Source organism: Equus przewalskii, chromosome 14 (genome assembly GCF_037783145.1).
Source record: "Equus przewalskii isolate Varuska chromosome 14, EquPr2, whole genome shotgun sequence".
NCBI classification, from domain to species: Eukaryota; Metazoa; Chordata; class Mammalia; order Perissodactyla; family Equidae; genus Equus; species Equus przewalskii.
Genome location: NC_091844.1, coordinates 12,555,151 through 12,574,664, shown reverse-complemented (window position 1 = coordinate 12,574,664; position 19,514 = coordinate 12,555,151). Strand labels below are relative to the sequence as shown.

At 56.4% G+C, this 19,514-nt stretch overlaps 1 protein-coding gene across 6 annotated transcripts in view; it reads left to right on the top strand.

Moving 5' to 3' along the window:
* The first annotated feature begins 2,152 nt into the window (after window positions 1-2,152).
* Window positions 2,153-19,514, top strand: part of KCNIP3 (potassium voltage-gated channel interacting protein 3) — a 95,642-nt gene continuing 78,280 nt past the window's right edge. For 2 of the 6 annotated variants that reach the window (XM_070573580.1, XM_070573575.1), the window contains exon 1: window positions 2,153-2,403. Coding sequence is in view for 2 of the 6 variants with exons in the window: in XM_070573578.1 (XP_070429679.1) it covers window positions 5,582-5,596 (15 nt within the window). In the remaining 4 variants the exon portion in view is untranslated. Of the gene's footprint in view, window positions 2,404-5,179; window positions 5,597-19,514 lie in introns of those variants that run through there. The other 4 variants (XM_070573578.1, XM_070573574.1, XM_070573581.1 and 1 more) reach the window with 2 other exon arrangements.

Here is a 19,514-nt window from a genome sequence, read left to right as displayed (position 1 = left end):
CGATCAGTGGACCCCCTAGGGAGAAAGTAGCCCCAGATGCTGGCACATGTCTCTGGGTTTCCTTCTTCCCCAGATATTGGCCCTGTGATTCTTTAGTGCCTTGTTTGCTCCCCGATACCCCCAGTCAGACTTGAAAATATATATATATATATGTATTTTGGGCAGCTTTTTAGTTAACCTCAATTGGGAATTTAGTCCAAATGACCTAGTCCACCATGATCAGAAGTTTTAGTCCTAAAAAATTAACTTTGATTTTCCCTGCTAATTGGCAAAAGACTGCCACTCTTTGAATTTAGTTTCCAGAAACCTTGGCTCAGCCAATCGAACACTGACTTTTCAAAGTAGCTGAGTTTGGAGAGGCTTCCTGGAGCTTTGGTTACTTGGGAATGGAGGTGGCACTTGGCAGGTGACAGAGAGACAGAAATAGCCACAGAGAAAAATAGATTACATATTTCCTTGATTTTAAAATGCTGGCATCTTAAAATGCTAATCCTACTTTATATGTGCAACAAAGCCCCTTCCTGGTCACATTCTCATCTGTTATCGTGACGTCCCTGAAGGCAATGGGGATCATTGCCCTTGTTTCACAGTTAAGCAAATGAAAGGCTACATGGCTGATTCAAGGTCTCATAAGCCGAATCCAGCCAGGCTTTGGATTCAGGTACCCTGGTCCTGGTGGCCTTGGAGGTTTCCTCCTGGGAGAAATGCCAGTCCCCATTCCCTGTGGGCATGTGGGAGGGAGGCCCTGTCTCCAAGGAGATTTAATCCAAATGTCCTTGCTGTCCCTGTGGCAGGAGGAATGACAGATTGGAGGCCCTGGGAGTTCTGCCAGAAGCTCTAGCCTGGCCATCCCAGAGCAAAGACCCCGTGAGCCATGAGTGGCAGATTCTGCCAAAGAAACGCCGCAGGGGCCAGGGCGTCCAAGGTCCCGAGTGGCTGGCTACAGCCGTTCTGGCTGGCTTCCAGGTGTGCAAAGGAAGGGCCACCTGGCTAGGGTACTGCTCGGACTACCTGAAGGGACAAAGAGAATTAACATTTACTGAGCTCCAAGTATAAACCAGGAAGTGTGCTAAGCACCTCACATGAATTAACTATGAGATATGCACTGTTATTTTTCTATTTATTATGGCTGAGTAAACCAAGGCACAGAGACTGGATGTGGGCTGAGTAGAAAGGGCACAACCTGCCCAAAGGAATCAGCTGATAGTGGTGGCATTTCAGGCGATATCTGAATTCTCTGGGGTCAGCCTGAGGCTCTGCTCTGGGTGGTGATTGACAGTGTCCGTCTTCTCCGCCGTCCCAGAGCCGGAACCTCCCTACTCTTCACTGCTAGTGCCCGGTCTCTCCAGGCCTGAAGGCCAGGGACTGACCAGGAGGCTGGTGGCCAGGCTGGTCCACACACCACGTGCTGCTGGAACAAAACCACTTCTCCGTGGCCCCCATCCTGCCTTGCACTTCTTAGAGCCGTTAGCATCCACCCTGCTTACAGACACTGAGCACTGCAGCTCGGGGGGAGGGCAGGAGGAGGGCAGAGATGACCCTACCCCAGCCCCCGACCTCTGCCCATGGGTGATGCAGAATTTAGTCAACTTGAACCCTCTACACTGAACGGACCCAGGAGTCAGGTTTTGATGAGGTTAGAGGAGAGAGATCTGGGGGGAGGGGAGCAAAGCCCAGGGGGAGGGGTGAGATGCCCTCCCTTCACTTGAAGCCAGAAAGAAGGGCGTTTTAAAGAGAGTCCTCAGGGGGCTTCACGGTGTCCCACGCAGGTTGAGAAATCCAGTGGACTGATGTCCCACCCCCACCTGCAAAGTCAACAGAGCAAGAGACAGGCTGGCTGCTTGGCTGGCAGAGCCAGGAGAGGGCTAGCAGCCCAGCTGGGGCCTCCTGCAAAGGGGGGTCAGTGGGGGCCCTCAGGCCCAGTCCCAGGAGGCTGCCTAGAAAGTGAACAGACCTCAGCCGAGAGAGAGAAAGTAGAACTGCCGCGGGGTGTCGGGGCTCCTGGGCCCCCTGAGGCCCCCTGAGGCCCTGGTGAAATACCTAGTCAGGGGGACAGTGGGGAGTGCCCAGTGATGGCCAGACTCTGAGGACCTGTGGAGGCGCCAACAGGAGGAGGAGGCGTAGTTTTAAGCTTCCACCAAACCCAGAGTGTAGTTCCAGGACAGCTCCAGCTGGAGGGCAGGCTGATCACAGCCCCTGCCGGCTGCAGGCCCCCACCCGACCTGGGCTGGGCGGGGCGCCTGGGCTGCACAGCAGGAGGGCTGACCATGACAGGGGCCTGGACCTGAGCTGAGCCTGTTGTGTGATGTGAAGAGGTGGAGAGCCGTTGTATCTGCCAGGATTCTGTCCAGCCACGAGTGGGCAGGCAGCAGAAGAGGTCCTGAGGGTCAGTGGCAGACACAGGTGAGGCTGCATTAGGTGGCTTTCTGATTCCACAGTCGTGCAGGCTCACGGTGACATCCCGAATGCTGTGCTGTCCAGGGGAGGCTGTTTTTGGGTAACAGACATTTCTTGAGCTCCTGTGAGGACGGGGCTGAACATGCATGGAGAGACCCACCTCCTCCAGAGGGGCCTTCCTCATGGGCACCGGCTCTTGGTGGGGCTAGGGCCCAAAGACTGAAACTATGTATTGCGCGTCTCTCTCTCTCCTCTCCCTCTCTCTCTCTCTGCCCCTTGGCTAGGGGCAGGCAGAGTCAGGGCCTAGAAGAAGAGCCCAGGAAAAAGAAGCAGACAGGGGCTCTGTGGAGTCAGGCTTTGGGTGCCTGGGAGGAGTGACTGGAACTTGGGCCTGGAGTGAAGAGACCTGTGAGCAACAGTGTGGAAGGTCCAGAAGACCCAAGACTTGTGGGTGGGGGCAGTGCGAGCCCCTCACCAAGGTGGGATTTGAGTGAGGGCCCCCAGCCAGCTGAAAGGGCTACCCACTGCCTCCTCTCCTACTCAGTGTTGTAACAGGAGGAACAACCTTCCTCAGGCTTGGAATAATCCCTCCCTTTCCCCTTCCAAACTCCACCATCCTCGGGCTCCCACCCCTGACCCCCAGCGTGAGGAGAACCACAGCGGAAAGCGTGAGGCTGAAATATTCATGGCCAGCAAGGCGAGGTCCTCCTACAGCCTCCTCAGCCTTCTTTGGGTCTGATACACTGCCAAAGAATGTTTGGAAACTCCCAGGCTCTCTCCTGGGGAAGTTTGCCCTTGCCCACGTGCCCAACCCCCTGCTGGGGCCTCTCACCCTGCAGAGGCCCATGTGAGGAGGACCCCCTTGGGGGGGGGGTCCTCCGCCTCCGTTCCCTCCTGCCCTTTCCCCTCCCTGCACTCCCCGTGGGCCCAGCGGGCAGTGCCTGGCCTTGGACAGGTCCCCAAGGACTCCGGTGGAGGAAGGGGCAAGAGGTGGGTCAAGGATCATGGCAGGGGAACACACACCCCAAATTTGTGTTTATGAGGGGCACCCCCTCAGTGGCAGCTGCAGTGGGAGGTCCCCAAGGCCCAAGGGCTCAGTGGCCTGGAAGGGGAGGACAGTTGTCCTGTTTTGTCACAGCTCAAAGCTCGCTAACTCAGAAGAAAACATCTCTGAGCAGTGGAAGTTCGGGAAGCACGCCAAGCCAGGTGGGGGGGTGACTCTCCAGAGGGCGGTGCTGCCCATACCCTGAGCAGGGCCAGGCCTGTCCTGGACAGTGTGGTTGGTAAGATTCGCAGCTGATATATGGAACATGGGAGGTGGGTGGGATCTTCTGCTCGTGTTCCCTTTGGGATGAAAGGAACAGGCTTTTCGTACTAGCTTTGTCACTTTCTCGCCTACGACCCTGGGCAAATCCTTTAACTTTTCTGAGTCTCACTTTTACCATCTGCACAGTGAGATGACAACACTTTCCTCCCAAGGCCACTGTGAAGACTCAACATGCTCAGTGAGTCCCTGCTGGTGGGACCTCGCTCAGAGCCAAAGGTCGCCAGGTGAAAGGGCCCTGGGCTCCCAGGGAGCACGTCTGACTCAGCAGCCGAAGGAGGAGCTAGCCCTCACCTCTCCTCTGGGTGCAGCAGTGGGCTGGGAGCCCAGCGCGAGGCCTGGTCTGTACTGGAAGTCCAACTGGGCTGGACACCTGGACCACCTTCCACTCTCAAAACAGTCCTCCTTGCCTCAGTGGGTCAACAGCTCGTGACTATTTTCTTCCCCTGAGGATCTGAAAGTTGGAGCTAATTGGCTGGCTCAAAAAAGAAAAAAAAAGGAGAAGGTCGTGCAAGTGCTCTTGTGCACGCTGCAAAGGAGGGGGGTGTCTCAGGGCTCTGTCTCCATGGGAACCACTGGCACAGGCTGGCTCCTCAGGGTGCAGAAAAGGGAAACTTGGCAGAGGTTTTGGGCACCTGACTCCTGGGTGGTTTCCCTCGGGGCCGAGCGAATGCCCAGGAGTCTGTCCTGAGGGACAGGAAGGACCCCCTCCCAAGGGTGCCCAGGGGCCCTCTCTCCTTTATTCCTCCTTGCCCTCAGCCCCCCGGAGATCTGGCAAGGTCCCTCAGCCACCCTGCCGTGGTCCCAACCTCGCACCCAGGAGGGGACAGATGACAGGCCCTGGAGAGCCAGGCCACCTCAGGAGTATAAGGAGCTCAGGCTTTGGGGAGGGTTCCCACACTGCCAGGCCCCATGTGGGGTAAAAGGGAGGTAGTTAAGGGTGCAGGGACATAGGAAAGAGGTGAAAGGACCCCTGCATGTGACCCACGTGATGTGGCCCTGGCACCTGTCACCATCTCTGGGTGGTGAACCCCAATCTGTGAACCCATTGTGGACCCAGGGGCCCAGAGTGATGTCCCCATCAGGAGGATGCTGTGGACACTGGGGATGGCCAGAGGACATCTGCAGGCCTCTGGAGGGACACCAGGGAGACCCCTCCCCACAGCCCATCTTGATTGCAATGGCCCGAGGTCCTCCACAGGTCACTCCACCTGATGTCCATGAGGAGGGCCCAGCAGGAGGAGGGAGGGGGCAGTAAGGAGGGGAGGGGCTGACCTGTTCTGGAAAATGCCTCCAGGAGGCTCTGGGGACTCCACTGCTGCCCCTCCCCACGTTGGGGCAGGAAGTTGCCCCAACTTGCTGGAGCTCCCTTCCTCCTAGCCTGGGCTCTCTTCACCCCCCATCCCTCCCCGTGACCAAGGTCGGGGAGCAGAGAGTGTGTGTGTTAGAGAAAGAGACAGACAGCGGGGAGAGGTACAGAGAGAGCTGCCTGGTGACAGGGACAGTGGGGAGACACAGAGAGCCAGACAGCAGAACCTCAACAAGCTGAGAGGGCAGGATTAGGAACCATTTATACAGAGAGAGTGGGACAGAGAGCCTGGGAGGGGGACCAAAGAAATGTATAAGACAGACACAGAGAGAGACAGGGAGATTGAGGGAGGAAGGAGGCAGAGCAGAAGGGGTGGAGCGGGCAGAGGCAGCCAGGGAAGGAGGGGTGGGCAGGGGGCGGGAGAGGAGCTGCCGGTAACAATTACGTCTGGGTCCAAGCAAACATGAAGCAGCTGCCAGCCTGGCCCGGCAGTCCTGTTCTCCTCGGCTGCGAAGAGGGGCAGCCGGCAACAGTTTCCTTCGGCGCCCAGGATGCAGCGAGCCGAGGTAGGCGCTGGCAGGCTCGGGGCTCACTGCGGGGTGGGGAGCAGGGCTTCTGGGGGTTGCCCTGGACCAGGGAGACTTGTTGTGCCTCCTCCTTTGACTCCATCCCCTTCTGTCCCCTGTAGGGTCGCTTTTGGGAAAGTAGCTGTTGGGGTGTCCTGGCTGGGAGGCTAGACTCCTCGGGCCCCCTTTGGATGGGAGAGGATTTAAGTGTTTGTGAAACAGAAGCTGGACAGAGGAGGAGCCTGGGGTCAGCCACATGGCTAGTCCTGCTCAGTTAGGTCCCTAGGACAGGTGCCAGGGCAGCTGACCCTGAGCCTGGGCCCTCTACCCTTAGAGTTGGGGGAAGGCTGAGTGCTGGAGGGGCTGTCTTATGCTTGAAGGCTGCTCAATGAATGCATCTTTTGATTATTCAAGTAATTAAGGAATGCCCACTTCCTAAAGGGCTATGACACCCCTAACAAGGACACGTGTAATAGTTCGCACTCTGTGGGGCTGTTGGGAGGTTGCAGAGAGAGAATGCAAGGAAAAAGCCCAGCGTGGAGTTCAAAAAATAGTGGTGAAGTATTGGGAAGGAGAAAGAATAATTAAATGAAAAAGAATGAGGGAAAGGAAAGTAAGCCAACCCCCAGAATACAATAAAACTCAGAAAATCTGTCCTGATGCCTTGCGAGCTCCTCCTGGGTTGGAGACAGTCTTGCTTTGGAGGAAGGAGCACCAGGATTAGCTCTGACTGCCCGTAACAGAACATCCCGAATAACAGTGATTTGAACAAGGCTGGTTGCGTTTCTCTGTCATGCAGAAGTCCAGAGGGAGGCAATACAGGGCTGGCACGGAGGCCCATGGTCAGCAGAGACCCAGGCTCCATCTGTCTCACTGGCTTCATTCTTGAGGTTACCTTAAGGGCCAACGTGACTGCTGGAGCTCCAGCCAGCACATGCAGGCAGAAGGAAGAAGGAAGGAATGGCAAAAGACCCAAATAAAGCAGGGTCTTGTGAGTGAGGAAGAATGGATACCGGGCTAGAATCTTGCTGTCTCCTCCCCCAGCCCCTAGATGGATTCCTGCCTCTCTTTCACCCACAGGCACAAGCAGCCCAGAGCCAGTTCCAGGCCACACTGCCCCAGAGCCTGGACCACCTCTGCCCTGTCTGATCCATCTCCCAGGGGTGCCAGGAGGATCAGCAGAGGTGATGACATGAAACACTTCAAACACGGCGACAGGGCACGTTGCAAAGGTGCTTTCTCTCCTGTCACCTCAAGTCTCCCCAGCAACCTCCAGGCAGGCAGGGCAGAAGTAGAGAAACTTAGCACCTTGTCGCAGGCTCACACACTACATGCTCACTGCACAGATGTGCCACAGCCAGCACAGGCCATGTGCATCCACAGTGTCCATATGAGCATGCACTGCACAGCCATGCCCTGCAACTGTGCCCACAGCTGACCTGTGCCATGCGACCTGTGTGCGCACGGAAGTGGGGATTTCCACAGTCAGGCTGCACACGGATGTGCACACAGCCCACTCTGTTTGTCAGACAGAGGACACTCCTCCTTCTCTTGCCTGTCCACTGCTGGCCCTAACTGCCATGAGGTCACCCTGGGAGCTTGGCCACCCCTGGCAAAGGGGCAGAGTGAATGGCTTGAGTCCTGCAGGGGCATCTGGTCCTTCCCTTGGCCATTGTGACCCCACACTGCCCTCCACCCTCCCCCACAGTGAGCTCCTGGGCCCCAGAGGATCTTGCTGTGCCTTATGCCTGCCAGTGGCCTTCCTGGGCTTGGCCTGGCCAGAGGCTGGAGTGGGTCCCACCCCTTCTGGTGCTGGGCCGGACAGGGAAAGTGGTCCTAGGGAAGCCACCACTGGGTCCCTCACCAAGGTCAGCAGAGGGATTAATTATGAAAAATAACCTTCCTCTCTAGTGGCAGCAGGGACCGCAATTCAGAGCACAGGCTGGGAGTTGGCCTGTCCCATCTACCCTCAGCTGTCTGTCACTGTCACAGTCAGTGGCTGTCCCCAGTAACTCGCCACGAGTGTTCAGCTGCTCAGCCTTCTCCACCCACTCCCCGGTCGCTCGTGGATCCTCACAACATCCCAGGAGGGCAGGCACTGCCACTTCCCCTTCTGCAGACACCCAGGCTCAGAGACGGGAGCAGCTTGCCCAGCACAGCACCAACTCCATGAGCTCTTAGGAGAAAGGAGCAAACAGAATCACAGGCTTGGCTATAGTGGCATGGGCTGCCGTCCTGGGTCTTCAGGGAGTGAGGTCTTCATGGCCTGCCGTGCACCAGGAGTCTCTGCCTGCCCAGCTTCCAGCCTTCTTGCAGGGCACTTGTGGGAGGTGGACCCTAATTTGCTCCTCCATTTCCAAAGATAGTAGTCAAAGCCCCAGACTGAGACGGGAAGTGAAGTGGCTCTGACTTTTCTCCAGGTGGGGTCTGGGGGAAAGCCAGGACTGAAGGCAGGAGCCCTGAGGTGGCTATTCCTCCCTCCATGGCCTTGCCAACAGGCCCTGTGCCTGTATTATCTCCCTGGACCCCCATGCAGCCCACGACATAGCTCTTGGTAGTGTACCCACTTTAACAGATGAGGAAACTGAGGCCCTCCCTAGCTTGCCGGCTACAAAGTGTAGCTGAGATTTGCACCCTGCTCTGTCTTGTTCCAAAGCTCAGTTCCCTAAGGTATGGAGGGGGGACAGGGGAGGATGGAGAAGACGACAGGGGAGAGGGGCTGCCCGGAACCAGGCAGCTGAGGAGGCGCCCCAGCCCAGCTCTGTGGGGCTGGCTCTGTGGACTTGGGTCCCATTGCACCTTCTGAACACTTCAGTCAGTGCACACAAGCCAGACCCCACTCCCAGCCGCATCCCCTGGATTAGCCATGCAACCTTGAGCCAGCCACAGCCCCTTTCTGGGCTGTGGGTCCAGAGCTGCCAAGGAAAGGACTCTGCTGTTTTGAATTCAGGATCCCTTTTCTTATCAAAATCTTCCATAAGAGTGGGGGCTGCTTGGCTGAGTTGGGCTGGCTTGGGGCCCATCTGCTCTCCCCACTCCACCCCAAGGCATCTCTGGTGACGCACAGGAGCAGCTGCAGGGCCCTGAATGTGGCCTCTGTGAGGGAGAAGGGCAACTTTGGTTTCCAAGGCAAAGAAAGAAGAGAGGAGAGAACTTGGCAAGTCTTCCTTTGCTGGCCCTCCAGGCGGTGGGGGGGGAGGGGGGGGCAGGAAGGAGATGGGGCAGGATGGAGGTGCGGTGTGGAGTGAGTCACTGTGCTGCAGGCTCCCCCTACGCTCCCCCTCCCCAGCTGACTGATGTTTCCCTTAAACAGGCGCATCTGTCAGCTGTGAGCAGCCCACGGCCTAGAACACCGCAGAGCAGCCATGTGACAGGGAGAGAACCAAAGGTGCCAGAGGTGGATAGTGGGGAGCTGAGCAGAGCTGGGGCAGGACAGCTGAGAGGGGGCCCATCCCACCTCCCAGTTGGCCCAGCCTCCCCGCTCTGATTCCCCTCCCATAGGGCTGGCCCGTGCCTATGCCATGCTCAGCCTGGCAGAGCAACTGCTGGACTTTGCCTCGTTCATCCCCAGCTCTGCCCGCCTGCCCCCTGCCCTCCCCTACCTCCAGCACTCGGGCACCTCCAGGGCAGGCAAGAGGCGCATCAGAGTCCTCCTGTTGTGGGTGCCGCGCCCCTGTGCCCAGCCTGGCCTGGCCCTGTTTTAAGATCCTCTCTCACGATGGGCACTCTGGGCGGTGACCCCAGAGCCGAGTTCTAGCTGAGGTGGGGGCCCTGTGCCGATCAGTGGGGGTTGGGGCCACCACCGAAAGTGCCATGATGCAGATTCCCTACCCTGCCCCACAGGCACAGACATGCCCGTGGCCTATCACGGCGCCCATCCCTGCCACTGGGGGCCTTCAGCAGGGAGAGGCCTGGAGAGGAAGGTGGCCTGGGGAGGGAACATGGCTGTACCTCGTCAGCTGTTAACCTGGCTCTGCCTCAGGCGGATCTGGGCTCAGTCCCAGCCCCTTCACGCATTAGCTGTGTGTCCTCAGATAAGTTATTTAGCTCCTCTGTGCAGTGGTCTCCTCATTTTCCTAGGGAAATATCATGGACCTCCTAGACAAATGAGATCCTCCAACAACCCACTTAGCACAGCCCTTGGCACAGAGCAAGAGCTCCATAAATGACAAGATGTCAATGTTGTCATTTTCTGATTACTGAGAGCCTGGGAAGGGCATCCTGACAGGAGAATGTTGTCAATGAGCAGCTCGGGTCGACCCCTGGATGATGAGACGCCCTCATTGCCTGGGCAGCAAGGAGCAGTCAGGGAGCTTGTGTCCTGGCCGAGGTAGCAGCCATCAGAGGCAGGGCAGGAACAACCTGCTCTCCCCTCTCCTGCTCCAGGGCTCTGAGAGGGACTCGTCCACGCCGTGTGTGTGTGTGTGTGTGTGTGTGTGTGCATGTGCACGCGTGCATGCAAGTGTCTACAGGGGCCCATGACAGTCTCAGCTCCCCCCTCACAAGGCGAGCTGCCTGGCCCTCATCGGTGGGTATCCAGGGGTGGTTGGAGAATCGAGGCTCCCAGGAGCCTCCCCGTTCCAAATCCTCGGGGCCTGCACGACGTGACGCCCACTGCCACTTCCTGCCATCTGTCCTCAGTGATGGAAATAGAGCAAGTGATAAAGAGTGGGTGCTCAGTGAGCCAGCCTGCACTGCAGCAGTGCCCATGGATTAGGGGGTGAGACAGGTAGCCCCACATCTGAGCAGGCCTGCTGTCTCTGGCTGGCCCAGGTTCTGGCCTCCAAGCAACCCTCCTGGGAGGGAGGGAGGTTGAAAACCCAGAGACCCCCTCCTCCCACAGACGAGGCCCAGAGTCTCCTATCTGGTGGGATAAGCACTCTAAACCTCAGCTGCACTTTTGGATCCACTGAGGGGCTCCTTAAAAATAGAGCAGCGCAGGCCCCACTGAATCAGATACACAGCCCCTGGGCAGGCAGATGTGGGGAAATCTCCCAGGGGATGCTGGTGTGCAGCCAGCTCAGCAGAGTGAGTTGGACCTCCCTGCCAGACGCCACTGGGCCATGGGCTGGGCCTTGCCCTTTGCATAGACAGCCAGACCCTCCCTCCACAGCAGAAGGGTGGAGAACAGTGAAAATCACTCCTGCTGGGGGCTTTGTATACATCACCTTCCCCATAGGCCTGTGAAGACATACCATTACCCCCATTTTACAGATGAGGAAACTGAGGTTCAGAGTGGTCAAGTACTTCATCAAGGGATGCCCAGCCAGGAGGTGAGGGCCCGGGATTCAAGTCCCCATCTGGCTGACCGCAGACCTCTTCCCACTGTACTCAGCTGCCCGAAATAACATTACCCTGCCTGAAATCCCCCCACCCCAGTTAAATGCGCCTTCTGAACCAGTATCTGAGGGGTCCTGGTGGCCCTCACAAAGCTACTCATGCTGTTTTTTATCCATAAATGTCTGTAAACATTAGGGGAAAGTTAACTGTGCCTTTTGCATATGCATTGACTCACGTGACATTACCTCTGGGGAAGGGAGTTTGGGTGTTTTACCTCTGGTTTGCCCAGACCCTCCATGGCCTTCAGCCACATACCTCCACCCTCGACAGGCTGCTGTGCCTGCAGGTGACCTCCGCCAGCCTTCTCTGGGCTGCTCTTTCAGGTTCTCTGGAGTCCCGCTGACGAGAACCACAGAGACTGCACTAGCTTCTCAAAGGTCTTGTCTCGGTGCGGCCCCAACAGCCTGAGCAGATGGGCCCCTGAAGGACAAAGCTCTGCCCACTGGGCATGTGGCAGTCAGCAGGGACAGCTGCCCTGTGAGCGAGTGGCCTTTCAGGAGGCCTGTGGGGGGTGCAGAGCCATGAGGTGGGATGTTCCAGTTCAGGTCCTGTGGTTTGTCTAAAAGGATCTGGCCTCTCTCTAAGGTGTGAAAACTCCCAAATGATGGTGCCCCTAGTGGAGAGTCTGGACCATGTTCCAAGGGAGGTAGAGGCACAGGGGTCTCTCTGCTTCCTACATATTCATGGTGACTGGTGTCACAGTTTCTGAGGAGTCCCCTCGACCCCTCCATCACTATCCACATCCACAGCAGATCCTAAACACCCGTCACACTATTGTCTCCACCATCCATCCCACTGCCTGGACCTGACTCAACCTCCCCTTCGTCCCCTGGACTTGAGCAGCACCCCAAATTGGCCTCCTGCCCCATTGACACCGAATTCTCCCCAACACCGCATTGGGCCAGCTTTCTGAAACAACTCTGACCACACCCAGCTGGGACTTGGGTGGGGAGAGGAGCTGGGGTCACGGTGTGCCCTGGCAGGAAGAAGCTGCCCCAAACCATGTGATTGGCAGGTCCCAGAACCATCTAGAACAATGCTAGCCAACAGAAATGTAATGTGTGCCATAGGTGTCATTTTAAATGTTCAGGTAGGCACATTAAAAAAAAGTAATAAAAATGATAATAATACATTTTATTTAGTAATACATTTTATTTAACCCAATGTAAATATTACTGTTTCAAGGTATAATCAGTATTATCAAAAAAACTCATGAGCTATTTCACGTTCTAGTAAGTAAGGATTTGAAATCCAGCGTGTGCTTGCACTGACGTCTCATGTCCATTTGGACAGCCACGTTTCATGGTCCAGAGTCACGCACAGCAAGCGGCTGCTGCCTGGGACAGCTCGGACCTGGGGGGTCAGCCCCGCGGTGTTGAGTGGGCCCCTTGGCTTTCGAGTTTTCCAGGGGTTTGTACTCTGCCTTCCTTGATTTTGCCTTATCTGTTGCAAACTGTGCTATTGTGTTTTATTTTTTCTTTAAATTAACTCCTGTTTTAAAATTTTAATAAATTCATTTAAAGGAGAGTCTTTAAATCATTACTGTAAATGGAAAGCCAGGGGGCAGTCACTGAGGCAGAAGGTCACCATAATATGCCAGGAGAGCGAAACAGCAGCATGGAGTCCCCTCCCCACACTCCCCGCCCCAGGCTGCCTGCTGAGGCCACGCTCCGTCTTTGTAAGAGAGGACAGTTCTGGAGTTAGAGGGGCGCTCTGGGCACCCAGTCTAAGTCCTCTCCTGGACAGGGAGGAGCATCTCCCAGGAGCCCAGTGGCACAGACGCGCTCCCTGGAGCCACTGACCTCCAGCCAAAGCCCCCAGGACACACCTGAAGTGGAGCCAGTTGGGTTGACTCCTCGTTGACCTTGAGCGAGTGAGAACACACAGCACAGGGCCGGGGGAGCTTGGTAAGAGGGCGAGAGAAGGAACCTATTACAGGGTAGGTCTAAGGAACCTCGAAAGGTTGGTGTGAGCATTACAGAAGACAACCTCTGCAAACAGCTAACCCGGCACCTGGCACACAGTAGGGGCATCACCAGCGTGGCGCCCTTTCTGCCTCTTCCCCACTCCCCACAGGCCCGGGGACTTGGAAGGGAGCTGAGACCTGCCCCTAGCCCACCTGGCTGGGCTAAAGTCGAAAGTCTCTGCTCCGGGGTGAGTGTCAGGAAACAGTTCTGCGGAACTTGGTGAACCTCAGAGGAGGCTGCAGGTGCCCGGGGTCAGCCTAGGGCTGTTTCTGGGACCTGTCCCGGAACCACCACACTGCCAGATGTGCCACAGGGGACTCTGTAACCTCAGGGCCCAGATCTCCTGGCTTCATTAGTCTCTGCCACCCAAACCTGACCATCACCTGAGGCCCATGGAGGACAGAGGGACCACTCCATCCAACTTTAACTTTCCGTGTTAAAATGGTGCCAGCAGCAAGCAGGAGCAGGAGGAGAGAAATTCTCAGTTGAATTAGGAAGAGCATCAGGGGTCTTTCACCCAGTCATTTGTGAATATTTACTGGGGGCTTTGTGTGCGTGTGTGTATTTTTTAATACTCTTTTTTGTGCGTATGATGGTGTTTTTTTTTTCTGTTTAAAGATTGGCACCTGAGCTAACAACTGTTGCCAATGTTCTTTTTCTTTTTCTGCTTTTTCTCCCCAAATCCTCCTAGTACATAGTTGCATGTTTTAGTTGTGGGTTCTTCTAGTTGTGGCATGTGGGATGCCGCCTCAGCATGGCTTGATGAGCAGTGCCGTGTCCGCGCCCAGGATCCAAACCAGCAAAGCCCTGGGCCACCGAAGCGGAGGATGTGAACTTAACCACTCAGCCACGGGGCCGGCCCCATGATGGTATTTTTTCATTAAAACTTTATTGAGATCATTGTAGATTCTCACGGACTTGTAAGAAATAACACAGAGAGATCCTGTGTACACTTTACCCAGTTTCCCTATTGGTAGCATCTTGCAAAATTATCATATAAAAGGGACCGGCCCAGTGGCTGAGTGGCTAAGTTCTTGCACACTGCTTCGGTGGCCCAGGGTTTCACCGGTTCAATCCTAGGTGCAGACATGGCACCGCTCATCAGGCCATGCTGAGGCAGAGTCCCACATACCACAACTAGAAGGACCCACTATATGCAACTATGTACTGGGGGGATTTGGGGAGAAAAGGCAGAAAAAATAAAACTATTGTACAAGATCACACCTAGGGTGTTGAGAGTGTTACAGTCCATGATCTTATTCAGATTTCTCCAGTGTTACATGCACTTGTCTGTGTGTGTGGTGTGTGTGTGTTTAGTACTGTATAATTTTATCACACGTGTGGGTCTGTGTGGGTACAGAACACTTCTATCCCCACAAGGACCCCTCTGGTTGCCCTTTTATTGCCACACTTCCATTCCCCCCTCCTGTCTCTCCTCCCATCCTTAAGCCCTGGCCCACTAATCTGTTCCATTTCTAAAATTGTGTGGTTTTGAAACGTTACATAAATAGAATCATAGTGTATGTGCCTTTTTGAGGTTGACGTAATTCTCTGGAGAGTCATCCGGTCACGGTCATCACGCTCCTTTTGACTGCTGTGTAGTATTCCATTGTGTGGATGTATCGGTTTGTTTAACCAGTCATCCACGGATGGACGTCTGGGATGCCTGCAGCTTAGGGCTATCACAAATAAAGCTGCTGTGAACAGCTGTGCGCAGATGTTGGTTTGTTGGAATAAATGCTCAAGAGTGCAATCGCCAGGTGGGGTGGTGGCTGCTTTTTTAGTTTTTTAAGAAGCTGCCAAACCATTCTCCAGAGTGGCCAAAGCCTTTTGTGTTCCCACCAGCAGTGGATAAGCGGAATGGCTTCTCTGCATCATTGCCAGCATCTGATGCTGTCACTGGTTTCGATTTCAGCTCTTCAGATAGGCAGATAGTGATATCTCATTATGGTTTGAATTGGTGTTTTGCTGATGGCTAACGACGCTGAAGATCTTTTCACGTACCTATTTGCCAACTGTAGATCCTCTTGGGTGGAACGTCAGTGCGTGCCTTTTGCCCATTTTCTAACTGGATAGTTTGTTCTCTTACTGCTAAGTTTTGGAAGCGAAGGCCTCTCCAGTGTCGGGCCCTGCGATGGGGAAGAGGAGTTCACACAACTGGCCAGGGCCAGCTCTCAGAGCTGACGCTCTGGGGGCAAGAGACAGAAATGGAGCAGGAAACAAATAAACAGGCTCAGAAGCCATACGTGCTCTGAAGCACAGCAGGTGCTGACACGGGTGAAGGAGGGCAACCTGATAGAGCCTCAGGGCAGGGGGCCTCCCAGCACCTGACCTGGAGGAGGCCTGGGAGGGAGGAGTCAGCCTTGAACATCCAGGGGGAGAAGTATGCAGGAGGGGGGAGGGGGAAGTGTGCATGTGGAGGGAGGGGGAAGTGTGCAGGAGGAGGGAGGGGGAAGTGTGCAGGAGGGGAAAGGGGGAAGTGTGCAGGAGTAGGGAGCCATAGTTGCGAAGATGGTGCTGCGGGGAAAAAGCCAGGAGGGCATGTGGTGTGTGCAGAAGCCAGTGAGGGGCAGTGGACGGATGACACAGGCCGGCCAGGGTCAGACAGGGCTTGCCCCAGTGGGGCTTTGCAGGCCTGTCAAGGCCCTGGGGTTTTATTGGAAATGCAGCAGAAGCCACCAGCAGTTCCAAGCAGGGGTGAGAGGGGATTTAATTTGTGCTGGTGCCTCCTCACTGACCCGGCTCCCCTCGACTCTGTCACCTCCTAGTGCAGAGGCGCCGTGGGGTGAGGGGTTGGTGTGTCACATCTCAGGGCTCCCACCCTTCAGCGACCAAGAACCTCCCAAGTAAGGAGGAGGGAGCCTGGAGTCGTTACTAACACTCCCTGACAGCCCAGTCAGACCCTCTCCCAGACAGACAAGTGTCAAATATTCATGAGATGACCCAGCAGTCACTCCTCTCTCCTCCCGCCATCCGCCACCGTCTGATGGGCCCAGCCTATAGGCCTCACCTGCCTGGTGGTGATGTGGCCCTGCCCAGTCTGGGCCACTGTGGGCCCCTCCTCTCCCCACTGTAAGGACCCCCCAACCCACTTCACAGAGGGAGGCCATTACAGACCCTGCCTCTGGGGCTCACAGGTGGGGTCCTGGCCCTCAGCCAGGTGGAAGATCCCCCTCCTGGCTGATTCTCTCTCCCAGGGAGAACACACTTGCTGGGGCTCCTTGGCCCAGGAGGGCTCAGGACATTTGTAGACTGTTACTCTGACATGGTTAGGGGCCTTGGCAACCCCTTCCCAACTTCCCAGGCTCTCCAGGGGCCAAGCAGCACAGCCCGTGGCCAGAAGAGCACAGTACAGTGTGGCCCCGGCACGCCCCCAAACTTCTGTAGGACTTAGTTTCTTCATCTTTAAAATGGGGGCAGTGTTGCCAACCTTGTGGGGTCATCTTGACGATGAGATGACATTAAAGCCCAGAATAGAATGCACGAAGGGAGCTCTCAGCCCTGCCTTCCCAGGAGAATAGAACCCAGGCTCACCAGCTGGGTGTCTCCCACATCAGCCCAGGCCCAGGCTGCAAGACAGAATGCCCCCGACTAGCCACGGGCTCTGCAAGGGCAGCCCCTGTCAGCCAGCACCAGCACTGTTCCGAGATGGAGAAGTCCCATCACATGGCTCCTGCCAGAGGCTCTGAGGCTGGCCTCAGTTTCTCCTTCTGACATTCTCCACTAAGCCCAAATGCAGAGCCTACAGCAAAGAACTCATGAAATAATGGAGCACCAGCTGCCTGTCAACCCCCTAAGCTCCTCCTGGACCAAAATAAAGACTTTATTCATTGAGGCCAATTCTCTCCTGAATAAGATCATTAATAATGGAGACAGTGCCTCTCTGACGGCCTGGGCGGGACCTGTGTGCACGTGTGCATGTGTCTGTATGTGTGTGCATGTGTGTGTGTATGTGTGTGTGTGAGCATGTATGTGTAGGGGTCCTCCCTCAGCATCCCTGGCACCCTGGGACCACTTCCCACCCCTACTCGCCCCCTCTCTGCCCCATAGGGATGGTGAGCTCCCACCCTTACTGCAGCTCTGGGCATCGCCGACATCCCTCATTGCCAGGGTGACCCTTGGAGAAGGGGAGGAACGTGGGGGTGTTGCTGAGGGTGTGTGTTTGGGAGGTGGCTCAGGGGTGATGACTATGAAAGGGGGTACCAGCAGCGGGACCTGGCAGGGGAAGGCCCCAAAAATCAGGATAAGGGGCTTGGACATCGCCCTGTCTAGGCAGCCACTTCACCAAAAGCTGACCAACAGGCCAACTGCCTTGCCCCAAACGCAGACGGGCCTCATGGGGCCGTGAGCCACCTCAGTACCTGGAAGCTCCTCCTGCCTACCTGGAGCCTGCAGGATGCCCCACACAGCTTGTCCCACCCGGGCATTTGTGCAAACTCCACAGTTTAGGGGACATTTGTAGGGCTTTTCTGACTCCATGTGTTCAGGAAAGCCCCTACCAAGGGCATGAAAGAGCCTAAAAGGCCAAACACTTGCTCTCCCGGCGCCCCTTGCAGCTGGGGATTAGGCAGACGACCTGGGTGGGACAATCTGACTCCTCCACTCTTGACCTTGAGGCTGGAGCTAGTGACTCAACTGAGACAGCCCCAGCAGCAGCCTCCAGGTTCAAGGGGCAGCAGGGCTGTGAGGCCTCTGGGGGTCCCAGGCCCAGTGCCCCGGGAATGGCAGGGCCGGTAGCAGGGCGGGTGATATTCAGCAGCAGAGGTGCTCTCGTCAGCCTCTTCTGTGGGGTGACAGTGGCTGAGGTCTGGCTGTCCAGCCCCCTGCCCTTTGCCCTGGTCTGTCTTCCAAGCCTGGCCCTCTGTCCTTCCCGGAGGAGAGGCTGTGACCGGCCTGAGCTCCCCATTGCTGAGTCCTCGTCAGTTCGGTTGGCATCAGCCTGGGTCAGTCTCCACCCCTTGCACCTGAGAACCTGACCTATGCAGGGGCTGCGTTTGGGGCTCTGAATCTGCAGAACTCACCCAATTGCACATCTGTTTGTTGTTTACTTCCGACAACCATATACTTTTCAGGACCGCATAAATGTCGCACACATGAAACCCCACGACCTTGGAAAGACATCTCCAACCTGCCACCCCGGTGGCCATCATCCTGGCCAACCAACCCAACCACTCAGAACCAGCACCCACACTGGGGTGCTGCTTCTTCCCACAGCCAGAACTCAGGCAGTGCATCTGGGATAGAGCGAAGCTGGGGGCTGCCCGTGGCGGTGACCCAGCGGGCCTGGCCATACTATGGCACAGCCGTCCTGAGCCGTCCTGATGGCACAAGGGCAGAAAACTAGACTCCGCAGATGCCCAGAGGGGCCACTGTGGCCACTGCAGTGGGCTGCCTGTGATCCTCCCGGAGACCTCGCCCGTGAGGGGCCGCCCTGCCGCCAGCATGGACACTGAGGACAGGGGACAGATTGGGAGCCAGGATGAGGGGTGCTCGAAATTTTGCTGTAGGAAAACAAAGCTCACTGCTCTGGGGCCTCCGCTGTGACCCCGGCTGTCCTTTCCGATCCACACTGACGGGAGCTCACGTCCCAGCATCTCTTAATAACCCACCAGGGCTCCCTCCTCCAAGGTTCCTCCAGTCAGTAGTTCGTGCTGTTTCTTTCCATCATCGCCCAGTTTAGAGTAGTGGGTTCCATCGGTGTGTCCCCTTCCGGAGGAGGTCACTCAGGCTTTCATGCAGCCTCGGCTTGCCTCCGGTGAAAAGAGATTGAGGGCACTGGAGTGAAGTGAGGAAGCCCAACATTGCTGTGTGATCCTGTGCGGACTGGCTCCCCTCTCTGGGCTTCAGTCAAGTGAGGCGTTTGGATGGTGATCTCTAAGGGACCGTCCAGCTCTGACAACCAGGCCCATGCCAGGGTCGGGGGTTTGATGAGCAAGCCTGGACCTTCACCTCCCTCCTTCCAGGGCCCCATTGGTACTAGACCTGGGTGCAGAGTCGGGGAACCCATAGGCCCGGCCTCAGTCAGGAGCTCCTTCAGCGAGTAACCCCTGTGCAATCCGTGCTGTTGCAGAACTATGGACACAAGGACAGACCCAACTCCCTCAGCCATGGAAGCCAGGAAGGCTTCACGGGAGAGGTGACTTGCTGGCTGGATCCAAAAGTATAAGCACTGCTCACTGGGCTACACAGGGGCCCCTGCACGGCCTGGGGAAGAGCAGAGACGTGGGGAGAGAGGCATGTTCACAGAGTGTGGTTGGAGGAGAGCATGTGGTGGTTGGGGTAGGGGGGCCCAGTGTACATGGAGCCTCAGAGTAGCCTTGAACATCCTTGTCAACCCATCCCTCCACCTTGGGGCACTGGGGCTGCTTTTCTAGTGGACAGTGTCTGTGCCTGCAATGTGGCCCTCGCCATGCAGTGACCAGGGGCTCTTGGAGAGAAAGTGGGGCCGGTGAGAGATTGGGTGGGAGATCACCTGTACAAAGGACAACAGAGCCCTGGGAATTGTCCAGCCAGGACTGGGGGCTCCTAGCATGCACCCCTGGAAGACAAGACCTTGGATGGATTAAGGATGGCCTTGCCCAGGTGGTCGGGGCTGGTCTGGGGACAACCTG